The sequence below is a fragment of the Chiloscyllium punctatum genome, chromosome 11, assembly GCF_047496795.1.
Source record: "Chiloscyllium punctatum isolate Juve2018m chromosome 11, sChiPun1.3, whole genome shotgun sequence".
Classification (NCBI taxonomy): Eukaryota; Metazoa; Chordata; class Chondrichthyes; order Orectolobiformes; family Hemiscylliidae; genus Chiloscyllium; species Chiloscyllium punctatum.
The window spans coordinates 25,107,178-25,127,277 of NC_092749.1; the positions used below are offsets into that span (position 1 = coordinate 25,107,178).

Sequence of the window (20,100 nt, forward strand, 5' to 3'; positions counted from 1 at the left end):
CCAAAACCAGCCACAACAATCCAAAACCTGCAGCAACTCTCCAAAACCTGCAGAAACTCTCCAGAACCTGCAGTCACTCTCCAAAACCCGCAGCAACTCTTCAAAACCCACAGTCACTCTCCAAAACCTGAAGCAACTCTCCAAAACCCACAGCAATGCTCCAAAACCCAGAGTCACTCTCCAAAACTTACAGCAACTCTTCAAAACCCATAGCAACTCTCCAAAACCCACAGTCACTCTCCAAAACATGCTGCAACTCTCCAAAACCCACAGAAACTCTTCAAAACATGCAGCAACTCTTCAAAACCTTCAGCAACTCTTCAAAACATGCAGCAACTCTTCAAAACATGCAGCAACTCTTCAAAACATGCAGCAACTCTTCAAAACATGCAGCAACTCTTCAAAACCTTCAGCAACTCTCCAAAACCTGCAGTCACTCTCCAAAACCTGCAGCAACTCTCCAAAACCCACAGTCACTCTCCAAAACATGCTGCAACTCTCCAAAACCCACAGTCACTCTCCAAAACCTGCAGCAATTCTCCAAAACCCACAGTCACTCTCCAAAACATGCAGCAACACTCCAAAACCCACAGCAACTCTCCAAAACCGCAACAACTCTCCAAAACCCCGCTGCAACTCTCCAAAGCCCACAGCAACTCTCCAAAACCTGCAAGTTTCCAAAACCCACAGCAACTCTCCATATCCAGCTGCAACCCTCCAACGCTTGAAGAAACTTTCTAAAACCCACAGCAACCCTCCAACACCTGCTCTGCCCACTAGAGCACTCTCAAGGACTGTAAGACCTACAGAAGCAGGAACACTGCAGTCTATTTTACACTGCCCCATCAGCACCTCCTGACACCACAAGCAGTGTTCAAGATCACAGAAAATATAGAGGTGGACAAGAACCTAAACTAGTGGAACAGAGAAGCAGTGACGAAGCAAAGGCAGAGAACAGGAGGTTACAATTATATCCTCAGATAAACGAAAAATTCCTGATGACCAAACAGACTGAACGTATGGAAGTAATTTAAAAGGTTCTATTCTTGTAGTACTCACATTTGTCAGTGTATAGGAGAGGGAGCTGGAAATTTATGGAAAGGTATTAAAAACAAATCTGATCTCGATGAGACTATTGTAACATACAAGGACCAGCCTCGAACCTGCAATACAATACGTTGTGTAATGAGCCCAAATGAATTGTTTCATTCGCTCAGGCATCTCCATTAATTGTGGATGCTGCCAATGGGACTTTCTGCAGAAACATCATGAAACAATTCGAGAAAGGAATCTTTCCTAGTGGAGCTCCATATTTGGGTCAGTCTGTGTCTGCCACTTCAGGCGCCACATTCATTGCCAGCTGACAAAAACATTGAGAATCTAAAACAAGTTTGCCCATCTGTAGTGGGGAGCAGCCAGCATGGGGATTGTGAAAGGACGCTGCCGTGGCCAGATTTCTCACCCAACGCTGTCAGAATGTGTGGAAGATAACTTTTTTTTCTCTCTTCCTTCCTCTCTCTCTCCCTCTCTCTCCCTGCCTGGTTTTTCTTAGATATCAAAAGAACTCTGACACACAGGCCAGATAGAGCAGGTAGACGGTAAGCCAGGGTACCACTCTGTGGTACGGGCACATTACTGAAATACTTTCCTGTGAGTCAGCTAGCAGATCCAAAATTACTTAAAATGCCTCCCCTTTTATTTAGTTTTGCTTAGGCCTTGCCATCCAAATTTCAGCCTCGGCTTAATGCAAGTCCATCTTCCTTTTCAAAATGAACGATGGAATTTCTTTTTGCACGTGACGAGGGTGCCCCAGAGTTTGTCGGCTGTGCCTATTTGTCCTTGAGGAAAGTGGCTTGTAAGGGCCATTTCAGAGCCAACCCCGTTGACCTGGGTTTGGGGTCGCCGTGACAATGCCAGGTCTTCATCCTTAATAGGTATTAAGTGAACCAAATGGGATTTTAGCGATGGTCAACGTTAGCATTACACTCCAGCCTGAATCTGTCCTCCTCCAGTGCTTCTGGGGCTCTGGATTATTGCTCCAGTGGCACTACCACAGTGCCAGCCCTCTGCCCACAATGCCATGCCGATACTTGTGGATGGCACTGGCCTCACATGGTTCACCTTGCTTTTACATTCTAGGCTCCTAGTTATTCGGCTGTGCTTTGTTCTGAAGGATGAAAGCAAATTGGCGAAACTGTACCATTAGCTGCTGAACAAAGGCAGGTGAAGATACAAAGTAATGGCCTGGGTAAGTTCCTCTAGCCTGCTCCCACTACCGTGGGCGTGGGCGTGTGGGCGGCACGGTGGCACAGTGGTTAACACTGCTGCCTCACAGCGCCAGACACCCAGGTTCAATTCCCGCCTCAGGCGACTAACTGTGTGGAGTTTGCACGTTCTCCCCGTGTCTGCGTGGGTTTCCTCCGGGTGCTCCGGTTTCCTCCCACAGTCCAAAGATGTGCAGGTCAGGTGAATTGGCCATGCTAAAATTGCCCGTAGTGTTAGGTAAGGGGTAGATGTAGGGGTATGGGTGGGTTGCGCTTCGGCGGGGCGGTGTGGACTTGTTGGGCCGAAGGGCCTGTTTCCACACTGTAAGTAATCTAATCTAATCTAATCTACCCAATACCATAACAGCTCATCTCCTGCCTGAACAATAGCCTTTCCACCTATAACCACACAAATAAAGAATGGTGGGTGCTGGCAATCCAATAGAATCAGAAATTGCTAAAAACAATAACTTAGCAGGTCCAGCAGCTGAGAAAGCAGAGTTAAAAGTTTCATGTCCAGTGACTCTCATTTAGTTCTCCCTCTCATGTCCGACCCAAATCCTTTGACACCAACAACAATAAATCTCAGCCTTACCAAGATGGTGGTAATGGTAAGGCAGGCTGTATTCAGGATCCTGGGCCCGTCTGCTCCATATGGCCACTTTCTCCTATCTTCCCTTTCCACTTTTTGTCTTCTGCTTCACCTTCATCCTGTCAGGGTGGTGGAGAAGGTGACCGTCATGGTGGAGGAGGGCGGCTGGCGGGACTGTTGGCGAGGCAGGGCATGGGCCTGGCCTGGCAGCAGAGCCAGGTAGTCCTGGTTGTGGCAGGCCCGGGGCGAAGACCCCAGACATCAGCGAAGCAGCTGCAGTGTGGCACGAAACAACAGGGGACTGATGGTTATTGGCCAGGCAATGGCAGCAGCAACAGAGTGCGGGGCTGCTGGCTGCTGGGGGATTGTGGTTCCAGCATGGGACCCAGCCTTGGTGACCCATCAGAGAGGTGGGCCCAGGAACGAAAAGATGACACCTGAAGGGTGGCTACCGTGATGTTGGTGGGTCTGGCACAGGCAGTGTTGTAGGGATCATTGGTCAAGTCTCATGGTGGAGGTGGTGGGAAACATAGACGGACTTCCTTCCAGCTTTATCTTTCGATTCTTAAAATATTCAAATGGTGCCGTATTGTGGCCAACAGTTGAAACGTTCCACTGTATTTCATTGCACTGTTCATTGTACCAAACTTGTGACAACAAATCATCATTCATTAAAAATGCTCAGTCTGGAATATCCAGAATCTTCCGAAGTAGAGAATTCTTAAGATTCACAACCCTTTGGGTGAAGGCATTTCTCCTTCTCACAAATGGTTGGCCCCTTATCCTGTCTTACTGTGTGCCCTGTGAGGTAGACCGCACTGCCCTCAGTGGCTATCCTGTCAAACCCCTTCAGATTCCTGCACGCTCCAACAAGATCACCTCCCATTCTTCGAAACTCCAGAGAACCCCAAGGTCAAAATGGCAAACCGAGTGGGATAACTAGGATTGGTGATAGGAGGGGCAGGACCTCCCTTTTGAGCTGAATGTGACAAAAACAGATGAATCTAACACGCACCAATGAGCGGCAACATAGCAGTGCTTGAAATATTCTGAACAATAATGTACTTCCTGCAAACCTTTGTTTTTTGCCAAATGGCATCCAGTGTGGAAAATAGATGGACTCGCTCTCTGTTCTTCGCTTTTGATTATTCCATTTATCCTCACTTTGGCAATGTAATCCACATCCCCGTCAGCTCCTGCTAAAGTATGCAAGCAATGTCTGGTCCCATCTTCTAACCCTGGCCCTTGGCACCTGCATCCCTGGACCCAGACATCTGTGTATCTGGTCACATTTATGCAAGTTTGGAACAAAGCACCCAATTTAAAAGTGAGCAGAGAGAGCCAGTTTGTACATTATCCTTGGATTCTGAACATGACCTCACGGGAACATTGACCAAAACCACTACTTAAAAGACTTTTTGTTTTAAAAATGCAGCTTATTCTGATCGAAGGTGCCAAATTTATACCGACATAAAAAGATTTGATTTTCAATAAATAATGTATCGTGGAAATCCCTCTGAGGGTCAATGAGAGATGGGTAACGATTGCTTAACTTGCCAGCAAGACCCAACTGCCTCAGAAAGAACTAAAGCAAAATATTAGCGTCCTCAAAAGTTTCTCTCGATAAAAAAAAACTCGCAGAGGGTACTGAATTTTTTTTAAGTACAGAGGGCAGTTGAGGCTGGATCACTAATTATTATTCAAGGCTGAGACAGACAGATTTTTAGTCAGGAAGGGAACCAAGGGTGATGGGGAAATGGCAGTCAGGTGGAGTTGAGGGTTATCTAATCAGCCATGATCTTATTGAGTGGTGGAGCAGACTCAATGGGCTGAATGGCCTACTTCTGATCCCATGCTCTAGGGTCTTATTAAAGGTGTACTGGAAATCTGGGGGCGAAATCAGAAAATGAAAGAAATATTCTTCAGTTTGATCAGCATCACATTCTGAGTAAGGGTTACACAAGATACGTTTCTGGCTGTCCTGCATTTTCTGTTTTCCCTAAAAAAGGAACTGTTTACTTCGGTTTTCCAGGAAAGATTGATGCATTTCTTGTTTAAATGCGATGGTGTTCTAAGTCATAAAATGTTGGACGCGATGCATCATTTTCTATTAATCTCTGATGTGGCAAAAATAAAAAAAAAAGAGCAAAGTTAACTGCAGCAGTCCTGAGGTTTTAAAGACTTTGAAATTGGTCCAAGCATAACCAGGCAGCTGGCAATTATGAACGCTTTTCTTAGCCTCCTCAGCCACTGAGAATGTCTCCATCAAATGGAACAAGTTTACCCTCTGAGTTGTGTCCATTCTGTGTTCTGAGGGCCACAGCATGTAGCCTGCGAGGGGCACGGCCTATCCCACAATCCCCTGCATCGCTGAGGTGCTTGGCTTTCCCACGCTGCACCACTGGCCTGTTTGAGTGGGATAGCAGCGGGGAAATGGGACTGCTGCCTCAATGGAGGTGAAGGGCTGACATCCATTGCTGGCAAGTGGCCTGCCAAAACATCGCAAAGCTCTTCGCGGGAAGGGAGTGCCAATCAAAAACCTGAAAGCGCCAAAGGTGATGTGAGCAAAATCTTGGACAGAGGGTTCAGTTTTGTGGAAAGTCTTAAAGGAGAGGGCGCGAAGAAGTAGAGTGTTTTAAGGAGGAACCTCCAAAACTTAGAGCCAATGTTTTTTAAAGGCAAAGATAAATATATTTTTGAACGGTGAAGAAATTCAGGGTTATGTGAGTAGGCAGGCAAGTGGAGCTGAGTCCACGAGAAAGGTCAGCCATGATCGTATTGAATGGCAGAGCAGGCTCGAGAGCCAGATGGCCTACTCCTGTTCCTGTTTCTTCTGTTCTTGCAAAGCAGCTGAAGACACAGTCACCAATGGCAAATGGGAAGCACTGAGAGGCAGAATTGGAGGAACAGAGAAATCTTTGAGGGATGAGATGATGACAATTCAACAGACACAGTGACGACCTCAATTTCAGCTACTGATAAAATTACAAATATCGGGTGGTTCAACGTGTTAGTTAAGGGCTTTACAGGAGAAATCATTTGGGCAACTCTGCGCGATACCCCATGCATTGACTGTTCATCTCACAGTGCTTCATCCAATTCTCAGAATACAGGAATGGATCCCATAACAATGCCCGAACCTCCACCCAAACTGCCTGAAGGAATTGTCATGCCAGTGGCACAAAGTTTTCCTTCCCTTGCCGAGTTATTCCTCACTCACTCTTACTCGCACTCCCAATTCTCCATCTCATTCCTGCACTGAACTTCCTGTATCTCTGGTCAGCGTCTGGGCTGCCATAGATGGGGGAATAGTGTTTATCAGGAGAGGTAGGATGAGTTGAACAGTGACCATGAGGAGCAGCACTGCCAACCGTGCCAACTTTCTGACGAATACCATGGATGTGAGATGCACTCCTGGTAGATTGAGCCTCTGTGAGGAATATCATAGCTCAATGATTACGTTTCTCAGCTCAGAAGACAGAGGATGGGAGTTAAAATTTTGCCATAGCAGTGCAGGGATTGAAATTCAGTCAAATACCTGTTGATGTTATGTTGAGATTGTACAGGACACTTTTGAGGTCTCTTCTGGATCGCCCTGTTATAGGAAGGTTGTTATTAAGCTGGAGAGAGTTCAGAAGAGATTTACCAGGATGAGGCAGGATAGGCTGTAACTTTTTTAACTGGAGTGTCGGAGACTGAGGGTGATCTTTTAGAGTTTTTATAAAATCATGAGGGGTATAGATAAGGTGAATGGTAAGGTTCCTAGGGTGGGGAATTTCAAGACAAGAGGGCATATTTTTAAGGTGAGAGGAGAAAGATTTTAAAAATTCAAGAGGGGCAATTTCTTTTTACACAGAGGCTCATGCCTAGATCCAAGTGCAATTACATTGTTTAAAAGCCATTTGGATAAGTACATCAAAAGGAAAGGTTGGGAGGTATATGGCCAGGAGCAGACAGGCGGGGACTATTTAGTTTGGGATTATGATCGGCCTGGACCATGGTTGAATTGAAGGGACTGTTTCCGTGCTGTATGGCTCTCTTACTCTATATTAGGCCTGGAAGTTTTGGTTTTGTTTCTGTAATAGCGTACCAGGAAGCTGCCAGACTGTCATTTCTTTTGATGGAAACTGGATCACTTTGGGGAGGTGGGGGAATGGTGTAATCCAGAGAGCCAAGCTAATATTCTGGGAAACCTGGGTTCAAATCCCACTCACACAGAGAGTGAAATTGGAATTTAAAAATCTGCAATTAAAAAGCTAGCCTAATAGTGAGCACATATCCATTTTCGATTGTTGATTAATTAAAAAAAAACACATGGCTTACTCATGTCCTTGAGGGAATCTGCCTTTCTCACCTAGTCTGGCCTATGTGTGATTCCAGATACCACATCACAGCATATGATTCTTGATTGCCCCACTGAAGACAATAAGTAAGACTCTTGGTTCAAAGGGGGGCAATTAGGAACAGGCAGTGATACCTACTTCCCATATAAAAAAAACAATAAGAACAATTCGCAGATGTTACGAGTGAAGTAAATCCACTCTCCACACCCATTGTGCCTTCGTGTGACTCCAGGCACAAGGCAATGGGGTTGTCTCTTCAACCATCTTCTGAAATGGATGAGCAGCAGGAAGGTGAAGGGGAGTACCATTGAGATGTGAGTAATGAATGTAGGTCTTACCATTGGTAAGACACCCACATTCAGTGAATGAATTCGAAAAGAATGACCTGCATTTTCAACAGATCCCAGTGCTCGCTTGTTGTTTGCAAACAGAATTTAAATATTGACAAGTACTGTGGCTATGGAAATCATTCAGAGATTATAAACTATCCTCTCCCACGCTCGATCTTTTCTCTCTTGCTTCTTTACTGAAGCTGGTATCTCAGAGCATGTTCCAGCTCCCCTCGGCACACTTACATCTTACTCAGTGGGTGTCAAGTATCGGTTAGCTCAATTGGGTGAACAGTTGGATTGAGATGAAGCGTGATGGGTGGACAGTGTGGGTTCAATTCTGACTGTGGCTAACACGAAGGGCTCTTCTTCTAACGTCATTGCTTGCCTGAGGCACAGTGACCCTCAGGTTAAACTCATGGTCAGGTACCTCTCTCTAACCAGATGGCGGTTGGATGGTTCTGTGGGAGCTATGGCAACTTATGCCAGTGGACTTAACCTTGGACAAGCACCAAATCCAAGACTGAATTGACTCTCAATGATCTAACTCCCCACGCCTGCCTTCCAAAAAGCAACCATTGGATCGTGACCTCCAACAGGACACCTTTCACAAATAAATTTCTCCTCCTGAGATGAATACCCAAATGGAGAGGTTATACCCCCTGGAAAAGATCAAATGGGTCAAGTTCCTTTTCTTTGGAAAAGAGAAAATAAAGAGCTGCCCGGGTGGGGCAATTAAGGATAGGTAACAGCGGTTGGCCTTGGCACTGATATTCACATCCCATAAACAAAATGAAAGGAGGTCTTTAGGGACATGAGAGGATTTGGTAGTGGACATGTAGTGAGGTCAGAGGTCTGAGGCAGTCACTGTCGAGAATTCAGAACAAACCATTTGACTAGAGAATGATGACAATGTGGAATCCACTACAGAAAGAAGTTGAGGGAAATGGTATAAAATTATTTAAGGGCAAGCTAAACATAGGGAGGTAGAAAAGAATAGAATTGAATTGAGTTCTGATTGAGTTAAGCGAAGTGATGTTTGAAGAGGTTTGTGTAAAGTGTAAATACCAGCATGGGCTCGTTGGGATGAATGGCCTATGGCTGCACTATAAATTCTTGGTGACTTTGTAAGGCTGCCCTTGCTTCTACCTCAGGCTGAGATCAAGTAACATTGAGGAGAGATCAAATCAGGGAGAATCTTCCTAATCCATGGGGTTTCAGTCTCACATCTTGAGCTGAATTTGTGAGAATTATGCTTTAATGTCTGGCTGCGGCTGGGTTTCTTGTTTGAAATTATCAGTCTAGTAGTTGTTTTGGCAGAGGTATATGTTCGATAGAGGCACGGTGGCCAAACCACAACACAACACTGTTTTTTGGATCGAGCTGTCCTCTCTGGTGGGTTTCCTGGCCTTTCACTTCTCCATCAATTACTTACAACGTCAGGAGGCCTTGTGTTCTGTCAGGCCGCAGCCTTTAATGGAACTGTTTGCTTTGGCTTTCACGGTTACTTTCCTACTTGGGGCTCTCCAACCTTCACCTGGCGCCACACAGGAAGGTCAGAATTTCAGAGTCAGCGCCACGTCACTCTTCATATTAGGCAAGTGGTTGGATCCCAGACAGTTACTGTGACCATTAAATCCAACTCAGGCTCTTCCCAAGGACTGGTGGGGAAAAACTGCAAGGATCTGGGTAAACAGTGGAGACTGGGTGAGAGTGACCGCATCACTCCTCAAAAAATCAGGCATAAATTCAGCGGTTTGAATGGTCTCCTCTTTATTGAGCTATTGGGTGGTTCTAAAATCTTGTACCTTGTGTTTGCAAAACAATTTACATTATAAAATGAGTTCTGGTGTTCAGTGAGTGTCCAGTGGATAAACAATAGCCTTTGAACTAGCTACTGCTCTGTCTCTGATAGAGAACTTGTATAAAAGACACCTTGCTAACCCTTTCTGAATGTAGCCAGACTCTGCTTCATAAGGACTGATCTGCTGTGCAAGGCTACATCACGAATAAAAACAAGACAGGCACATTCATTCCCTTTGACAGAAGTTTTAACAACATACATCATTTTTATCTCATCATTATTTTAATATAACGCCAGCATTTTATCCTGCTCTTGAGAGAGCACACGTCCCTGTGAATGTTGGTGAGAGAATGTAGAGGCTGCTGCAGTATGAAAAACAGATGAAGAGGTTCACGATCACACACTCAATCTGACAGCTACATTCGAGTGGTTGGGACAATATTTACATTTTCACAAGGGAAATGTCAGTCCCGTTCCAAGCAGACCTCGTCCTACAGTAGCTTATCACAAAGAACAAACCAAAACCCAGAAGGAGATGGTGAAAGCAAAATCTGAGAGAGAGAAAACAGATCCATTCCAGTTAAAATAGAGTTGGAACTGAATAATACAGAACTGCTTAAGGGGAGGTGGGGGGGCAGAATGGTCCACCCATGATCCTATTATCTTATGAACAAAGGGTATTATTTTCTTTAAGATGAAACACTTTTTTTTATTTTTAATACCTTTGTACTGCATTTGCACAGAAATTACATCATTTCTCTTCACCAATTGTTATTCCCTCCTTTTCTCTCAGGACATCACACTGACTGTTTGAGTAGTGCTTCCCAAATTGGGGTCTGTGGAGAGTTTCCAGGCAATGCACAGCCCATGGCTGGCTTCAGAGGGAGACAACAGCCAAGTGTAATCAAATTAAAGACATGCTCATTTCCCCACAGTGTCCCTGCACTCCTACTGCTCCACTAGTGCTCTCTGCCACTCTGTCTCTCTCTCTCTCTCTCTTGCTCTCCCCATGCTCCCACTCTCACCCCAAGCTCTCCCTTGTCCCTGCTTTCGCCCTGTGCTCCCACTCTCTCCCCGTGTCCCGACATTCTCCTCATGCTCTCCAACGCTCCTGGTTTCTCGCCATCCTCCCACTCTCTTCCTGTCCTCCCTCGCACTCTCCCCCTGATCCCACTCTCCCTTGCTCACACTCTCTCCATGTTCTCATTCACTCTGAGCAGATACATCTATCTCACTGCTCTCCACGTGTAAACACATATTTTCATAACTGGCTTATTAAAAGTTTCCCTGTATCATTGCCTCTCGATTACAGCCTCACATACCAGCTCAGGTGCTTACACCCGCACACTCCATGTCCGAGTGAAGGAAACTTCCCAAAATCCGAATTTCCCAAATGGCCAAGAGCTCCTCCATGTTTAGGTTCTCTCACACTCTCCTTCAGCTCCACTCGCCTCCTCCTCACACTCACCCTCCCTCAACTCCAATAGCCTCTCCCTCACACTCACCCTCCCTCCTCAACTCCATTCACCTCTCCCTCACACTCATCCTCCCTCAACTCCACTCATCTCTCCCTCACATTCACCCTCCCTCCTCAATTCCACTCACATCTCCCTCACACTCACCCTCCCTCCTCAGCATCACTTGTCTCTCCCTCACACTCTCCCTCCTCAAATCCACTCGCCTCTCACTCACACTCACCCTCCCTCCCCAGCTCCACTCGCCTCTCCCTCACACTCTCCTCTTCCTCACACTCTCCCTCCTCTGCTCCACTTGCCTCTCCCTCATACTAACCCTCCACAAACCTCTCACCTCCCATTCACACTCACCTTCCTCAGCACCACTCACCTCTCTGCAGGCAGGGGCGCTGGTCATCCAGCATTGCAGCCATCTCTGATTGGCTATTCTGTCATCTCTGATTGGCTAACTTTGTCATCTCTGATTGGCTATCCTGCCTCAGTAACCCGATTACAGATACAGAGGGTGCCAGTGAGGATGCCACATCCTGTAATGTTGTGCCAGCAGCTGCCCGACAGTACCCACAGGCCTGGGACCTCCATTCCACCCCATTGCCTGTTGGGAAATTCTCCTTTGGTAGATGTAGTCAGCTGCAGGTTGAGAGAGATTGACTTGACATTGTCCATTTGGGATCTGTTTCATGGACTCCCTGATCCCATTTAATTGACTGAATCTGTTGCGATTTCCGGTGTTTTCTATCTGTCGTAAGAACACGTCTACATTCACTGCTACAGATATCAGCGTGACAGTGTCACATGGATCCCCAGAGCAAAGCAAATTTTTAAGAAGCCATACTGCAGGATTTGAGCCCATTGCCTTGATACGTTGGAGATATCATCTAAAATATTAAACTGAGATCCCATTCTCTGGTCCTGGGATGGCTGTAAAAGATCTCATGTCAGGATTGGAATGGATGTAGGTTTGCTCGCTGAGCTGGAAGGTTCATTTCCAGACGTTTTGTCACCCTACTAGGTAACATCATCAGTGGGCCTCCGGGCGAAGCACTGTTGATAATTCCTGCTTTCTATTTATATATTTGGGTTTCTTTGGGTTGGTGATGTCATCTCCTGTGGTGACATCATTTCCTGTGGTGATGTTATTTTCTGTTCTTTTTCTCGGGGTGGTAGATGGGGTCTAACTCGATGTGTTTGTTGATAGAGTTCTGGTTAGAATGCCACACTTCTGGGAATTCTCGTGTGTGTCTCTGTTTGGCTTGTCCTAGGATGGATGTGTTGTCCCTGTCCAAGTGGTGTCCTTCCTTATCTGTATGTAAGGATACTAGTGAGAGAGGGTCATGTCATTTTGTGGCTAGTTGGTGTTCATGTATCCTGGTGGCTAGTTTTCTGCCTGTTTGTCCAATGTAGTGTTTGTTACAGTCCTTGCACGGTATTTTGTAAATTACATTAGTTTTGCTTGTTGTCTGTACAGGGTCTTTCAAGTAAATTTGCTGTTGTTTTAGTGTGTTGGTGGGTTTGTGGACTACCATGATGCCAAGGGGTCTGAGTTGTCTGGCTGTCATTTCTGAGGTGTCTTTGATGTAGGGGAGAGTGGTAGGGTTTCTGGGCACGTTTTGTCTTCTTGTTTGGGTTTGTTGCTGAGAAATCAGCGGACTGTGTTCATTGTGTAGGGATAGGCCATGCAGTAGAGTTTAAGTTGCTCAAACTGATCTCCTTGTCAAAATATCCAGTTTCCCACCACTGAGGCCGAATGGAATTGAATGGAATCTCCAGCTGAGACAGCAGACGGAACAATCTGGAAGTCCTTAAGCAACAGTGCTGTTATAGGAGGGTGCAGGACTGCGCTGAATTACCTCTGACTTCTGTACCTCTTGTGATATTGATTCATCATCATCATTGATGATCCCTCGCAGACAAGGATGACTCTGTTCCACTCTCAAGGTGAGTTGGTAAATGGCTGTACAGACCGATGCAGCTACCACAGGCTCTGTTACACCTGGGGACAGATTGTGATCATGGCAAGGGATGGGTGCAGTGTTGGTATGGCAGAAACCTTTGCTTGTTTTCTCCTGGCTTCTGCTTATTCCCAACGGCAAGTCTCGAGTGCTCAACACCTCCCTGGATGCTCCTCCTCCACTTTGGACGGTCTTGGGCCAGTGATTCCCAGGTGGCTGTGGGAATGCCGCACTTGACCAGTGAGACCTTAAGAGTATCCCCGATATTTTGTGATATCTTGTGATATTCTGATGCCACAAACATACAACAGCAAACTTGCCTTATTCAACAGTGTGAAATGGTTAATAGTGAATGCGCCACCCATTTCACATCTCTGCTGATTAATATCAATGAAATAAAAGTCAGGAGAGACAGAACACAGACAGCTGATTCTTTATCGTCCACAATACACAATGCAAGAAAGTCACGGTTAGCCCAACGCTGTTTTTGCCAAATGCTTAATTTTAAAATTAATTTAGCTTATACTGTAATTACCTTGTCTAGCTTTCCAGGAATAGATTTCAGAAATGATTTAATTATGCATATTTTCTTAAAAAGATATCATTAGCTCTTGTGGCACAGTCTTGGTGTCCCTGCCTCTGAGGCAGGAAGCCTGGGTTCAAGTCCCACCTGCTCCAGAGCTGTGTCATAATACAGCATATCTGAACAAGTTGGTTCGAAAATACTGACAAGTAGTTCCATTATCAAGAGGGTAATCAGTTAGCTTAGAACAGCTTGAACGTACAGCAGATCAATGTAATGTCACAAACTCAATGCCTGGACCACTTGTGGCTGTTTATAGACACTTTCCTCCTGACCATGACCTATTCCCAATGAGGAATGCTGCTCATCCTGTTCTATATATCTAATTGTCTCTGTCTAATGGAAAGAGATGCTGATAGTCCTGTGTTGTATCTCGCTAACTACCTGAAAGGAGTCTGCTATTGAAAATGGCCTCACTTCCTGCATGTCGACACTGCAAGTTTCAAATCATAGAATCCCTGCTATATGGGAAGAGGCCATTCAGCCCATCAAGTCCACACTGATCCTCTGAAGAGCATCTCACCCAGACCTAGCCACTCTCCCCATATTGTAACCCCATATTTCTCATGGCTAACCCACTTCCTAGCCTGCACATCCCTCGACACTATGGGTGATTTAGCATGGCCAATCCACCCTAACCTGCACATCTTTGGACTGTGGGAGGAAAAACAGAGCACCCAGAGGAAACCCAGGCAGACACGGGGAGAATGTGCAAACTCCACACAGCCGCCAAAGGGCAGAATCGAACCTGGGTACCTGGCATTGTGAGGCAGCAGTGCTAACCACTTAGGCACTTTGCCGCCCAAATCTTAGGAAGTTACCTTCCATATGAGGAAAAATGCTTCCAAAAGCAGTAAGTACACATAACAGAGAATATTTTAGTCTTTCTGCTATCATTATACATCAGGAAATTCAAGAATTAGCTGAGTGGACAGTTAACACAGGGTGACTGAGTGACAGGAATGGTGTATGGCATTTTGTGTTTTGGAACTTGCTGGTGGTTCTTCTATTTCTGTGAATCGATTATGTAGTCAAAGGGTTAAGTGCAGAAAGCCCTGTTGTTACTGCCAGATATCCTGATGAATGTGGTCACACAAAAGCACTGCCAACACAGCAGATGGACAGCTGCAAGTAACTCATGAATTCAGACTGCATTAAGATGCTTCAGTTATAGTTCATAACTTCATAGTTCACGCTTCTGATAAAAAAATTTCTTCCGAGGAAGTGGGCATTTCTGGCTGGACGAGCATTTATCACCCATCTGCTATTTCCTCAGAGAAGTAACTTGTGAGTTGCGTGCTTGAACAGCTGCAGTCCATGGGATGAGGTTCGGGAGGGTTTCCAGGGTGTTGGCCCAGCCACAGTGAAGGAATGTGGATACCATTCCAAGTCAGGATGGTGCATGATCTGGAGGGGAACTTGCAGGTGGGAATGCTCCCAGCTGCCTTTGCCTCCCAGACAGTCAGGGTCACAGTTCTGGGGGGGGAAGCAAGCAGCACCTTTATAGAGCTGCTGCCCAATGTCTTGTAGATCACACACACACACACACACACACAGATACACACACACACCAAGCAATGCTAATCCTGCATTTGTATAAAACCCAATCATGCGTATGCAACATCCCGAATTGCTTTGCAATAAATTCACTTATGCTTGTTACATAGAGAAGGGGTTAGGTTTCTCAGGTGTGATTTTGGAAATCTTAAAATTTGATATAATGTTGGATTTTTCATGCTGAGGGATGTAATCCTGGTGATCTTCAATGGTGCTTTGCTCACACTGCCAGGAGGTGGCAGCAGCGAACCTGACATCCATGCCAGTCCTTTTCATAATGTGCAATCTCAACTCAGGAAATTCCTACATTTCAGTTTAGTGCTGGAATATAAAGAGGCCAGACCTTTGAATATGGTACCATGTCTGGGTCAATTCAGAAGCAGTACGTATTGATGGATATAACGCTGAATAAGTTCACACTTTTGTCACATTATGATCCAATTACCAGGAAGACCCAGCCTGTGTCAAGAAGTGCTCCCAGCACGTGTCGGGTCTCCCAGGGAAGGCTGCAACTTGAATGCTTTAAAATTAGACAGCGAATGGAGTAAGTCGATGGAAAAGGCTTACGGGGTGAGGCTCAGATGTACCTGCTTTTGTACTGCAGCTGGGGCTTGACTGTAAAGATCGAATTGTATAACCTTGCATGGCAATGAGACACCTCATGACACTGCAGTTCTCGCAGTGCATTGCGATTTGCAAACATACAGCACACGAAGGCAGGGAGATGAGGGTGGAGTGCTGGGGTCTGATATCACAGAGACCACCCCTCACAGACAGGAGGAAAGCCATCACCTTGCTCTGGTTCCCCACATCTATGAGCAAATGCACCAGTTATAGAGAAAGGCTGAATAGGCTGGGACTTTCCTCAGTGGTGCATAGGAGGTTGAGAGGTGACCTTATGTAAGTTTACAAAATCATGAACGGTATAGACAGAGTTAATGGTAGTTGTCTTTCCCTTCGGATGGGCACATTTTTAAGGTGAGGGGAGAGAGATTTAAAAAAGATATGAGTGCCGATTGTTTTACAGAAGATGGTTCGCATGTGGAATGAACTTCCTGAGGAAGTGATGGATGTGGGTATAATTACAACATTTAAAAGATATTTGGATACGTATATGAATAAGAAAGGTTTGAAGGGACGTGGGCCCGGAGCAGGCAGGTGGGACTAGTTTAGTTTGGATTAAGGTCAGCATGGAGTGTCATAGAGTCATAGAAATGTACAGCATGGAAACAGACCCTTCAGTCCAACCCGTCCATGCCAATCAGATATCCCAACCCAATCTAGCCCTACCTGCCAGCACCCGGCCCATATCCCTCCAACCCCTTCCTATTCATATATCCATCCAAATGCCTTTTAAATATTGCAATTGTACCAGCCTCCACCACTTCCTCTGGCAGCTCATTCCATACACATACCACCTTCTGTGTGAAAAGGTGGCCCCTTAGGTCCCTTTTAAATCTTTCCCCTCTCACCTTAAACCTATGCTCTCTATTTAGACTCCACTACCCTGGCAAAAAGATCTTGGCTATTCACCCTATCCATGCTCCTCATGATTTTATAAACCTCAATAAGGTCACCCTTCAGCCTCCAATGCTCCAGGGAAAACAGCCCCAGCTAATTCAACCTCTCCCTCAATCACGGAAACATCCCTGTAAATCTTTTTTGAACCCTTTCAAGCTTCACCCTTCTCACTGGATTAGTAAAAATCCACCTCAGTCCCCAAACCCAGCACACCTTCTATGTTGTACAATTATATAATATTAATGATATAGAGCTAAACCTATGCCCTCTAGTTCTGGACTCCCCAAACCCAGTGGTTGGACAGAAGGGTCTATTTCCTTGCTGTCTGGCTCTATGACTCTTTGACCCTTTTTTTAAATTCAGTCCGCTGGCTATGGAGTCCTGTTTGGCATCAGTTTAGACACCCTCAATCATTCCCAAGGTGTAAGTAAATTACCAGCATCACACCAAATGGAAACACCAAGCTGTTGTGTGGGCTGACAGTGTTTTTGTAAGGTCAAAGTAAGAGTGAAAAAGGAATGAGAAAAACAAAGGCATCTGTTTATGATACTGCAAGCTGTCAGCCAACATATAACGGAGTGACTAAATAAAGAGTATTGGTTATTCAGAAGGGGAGTGATTGGACATGGAATGATTCCGAGTACTTTGCAATGATTATGAACCACAATCTAATGAGGTTGTGGGAATGATGACTGTTTAATTATCACTGGGGCCTAAAATCTGCTTGGCAAGCCTCTAGGTAAAAACAATGACTGCAGATGCTGAAAATCAAATACTGGATTAGTGGTGCTGGAAGAGCACAGCAGTTCAGGCAGCATCCAACGAGCAGCGAAATCAACATTTCAGGTAAAAGCCCTTTCTGTCTGGAGATGATCTGAGTCGCAGCAGGAATTGCAACAGCCGACTCCCATTCACGTTTGAGATGTGGGATGACAATGATCCAAATGATGCCCAGTGTCTCACCCTCTGATTTCTCACATTCCTTGACATGGTCAGAACATGTACATTTCACAGATTATTACTGCCACTGCTTTAGATGGAGAACTGTCAAGCAAGGATGTTGCCAGCATTGGAGGTTTTGAGTTACAGAGAGAGGCTGAATACACTGGGGCTATTTTCCCTGGAGAGTCAGAGACTGAGGGGTGACCTTATAGAAGTTGATAAAATCAAGAGGGGTATGGGTAGGATAAATAGACACGGTATTTTCCCTAGGGTGGGGAACTCTATAACTAGAGGGCAAAGGTTTAAGGTGAGAGGGGCAAGATTTAAAAGGGACCTAAGGGCAATCTTTTCACACAGAGGGTGGTGTGTGAATGGAATGGACTACCAGAGGAAGTGAGAGGGCTAGTACAATTACATTTAAAATGCATCTGGATGGGTATATGAATAGGAAGGGTGTACAATGGCTGGCAAATGGGACTAGCTTTAGTTAGGATATCTGGTCGGCATGGATGAGTTGGACCGAAGGGTCAGTTTCAGTGCTTTAGATCTCTGACAATGCTAAGACAAGATTGCAGAAAATTTGAAAATAAAGAGAAGTGATTTTGCACTGTGCTATTCCTAATTACTATGAATTTATTGACCCTTTTCCAAAAAGAATAAAATAGACTCACAACACTGCTTCAGGTTTATTAACTGGTAAACTGTGCTCAAATTAAAGAGAAATATGTTTTACAATAAAACTCAGGTCATTTCCTTCCTCCCACTTCCATGATCCCATCACTTCACTTCCATTCTTCAGGAAAAGCATTACGTGTAAATGACTGGGTAATTCTTACTCACCTGTGTTTCGAAGGGGACAAAGAGCACAGTCCATACCCCAGGCTTCTCCATACATACAGCAGCACTCAGTGTAGGTGGTCCTCCGATTCACTAGGGGTGACCCACACACAACCTCACTGCTCACCGCCTGCCAGCACACATCCTCTTCAGTGGTTTGTTCTGAAAAAGACCACAAGACCATCAGACATAGCAGCAGAAATAGGCCATTCAGCCCATCAAGTCTGCCGTGCCATTCAATGTATCGTGGCAATAATCCTCAACTCCATTTGGCTGCCTTTTCCCTGTAACCCTTGGTTCTCTTATTGATTAAAGTTCTGTCTATCTCAGCCTTGAATATATTTAATGACCCAGTCTCAACAGCTCTCTGCAGTAAAGAATTCCACAGATTTACCTCCCTCAGAGAGGAAATTCCTCCTCATCTCTCTCTTAAATATATGACCCCTTATTCTGAGATTATGGCCCCTAGTCCTAAACTCTCTCACAAGGGGAAACAACTTTTCTGCATCTACCCTGCCAAGTCTCTGAGGAATTTTGCACATTTCAATAAGGTTGCCTCGCATTTTTCTATATCCGAATGAGTACAGGCCCAGTCTACTCAAGCTCTCCTCACAAGACAGTCCCTCCATACCTAGTACCAGCTGAGTGAACTTTCTCTAGATTGCCTCCAGTGCCAGTATACCTTTCCTTCCTTAAGGAGACCAAACTGTTCATAGAATTTGAGTTGAGATCTGACTGGGGCCTTATCTAGTGTTATAAAGACCTCCCCAATTTTATACTCCATCGCTTTGAAATAAAGGCCAACATTCCATTGACTTCCCTATTACCCGCTTAAACTGTTTGCTAGCTTTTTAAAAATGATTTATGCATGAAGATGTCCAAATCCCTACGTGCTGCCTCTTTCTGCAGTCTTTCTCCATATAAATAACGTTCAGCTCCTCTACTCCTCCTGCCAAAGTGCTTAACCTCACATTTTCCCATATCTGCCAGGTTCTTGCCCACGCACTTAACCTCTGCCCAACACTTTGTACCATCCTCACCACTCACCTACTTTTAGATCATTTGCAAACTTAGTGACAGTTCATTCACTTCCCTAATCAAAGTCAAAGCCATATATATATATATTATATACATAATATAATAAATAATTATGACCCCAGCACTGATCCCTGCTGCACACCACTAGTTACATACTGCCAAGCAGAAAATGCCCATGTTATCCCAACTTACTGTTTAAGGTTAGGGAAGGATGTCATTCAATGTTGCTTTGGCATCACCTTGTGGATACACACGTGTGCTCCATGGCTTCAGTCATTTGTGTTCATAGGGACATGAAGAAGAGACCATTCGGCCCCTTCAGCTGATTCTGCCATTCAGTTAGATAATGGCTGATCTATAACTCATCCTGCTCAATTTCCTGACTCTTAATCCTCTCAAAAAACAATCAATAGATCTCAGATTTGTACTTTCAATTGATCCAGAATCTCCGCAGTTTTCATTGGGATGGATGGAGTTCCAGGCCGACACTACATTCTGTGGAGCATTGCGAGCGTCACACCTGCATTGTGCAGTTTATGCCCCTTTTGTTCTGGCCTTCCCCAGAAGCAGGAAATTGTTTCTCACTATCTGCCATCAAATCTTGAGCATCACTCTTTTGAAGGTTAGCAAGGAAAACATGCTTGAATGAGAAGCAACCCAGGGCACTGACGTGACGCAATGTTGGGGGGAAAGCATCAAATGAGGGTCACGTGTGCATTTTAAGTGTGAAGGAGCGATCCTTCACCAGTCGTTCTGACCGTGAATGACAAAATATTTTCCAGTGTGTGTGGGCGGCAGTTCTCTGATAAATAAGTCTGAAAAATTAAAGAGGACTTTAAACTGAGAGGTCTCAGACACCAAGA

The 20,100-nt window shown here is 45.2% G+C and overlaps 1 protein-coding gene across 5 annotated transcripts in view; it reads right to left on the minus strand.

The window, feature by feature from the left end:
* ltbp1 (latent transforming growth factor beta binding protein 1) overlaps positions 1-20,100 on the minus strand; it is a 349,362-nt gene that overhangs the window by 21,075 nt on the left and 308,187 nt on the right. For all 5 annotated transcript variants that reach the window (XM_072580504.1, XM_072580506.1, XM_072580508.1 and 2 more), the window contains one exon: positions 18,203-18,361. In XM_072580504.1, coding sequence (XP_072436605.1) covers positions 18,203-18,361 — 159 coding nt within the window. The remainder of the gene's footprint in view (positions 1-18,202; positions 18,362-20,100) is intronic.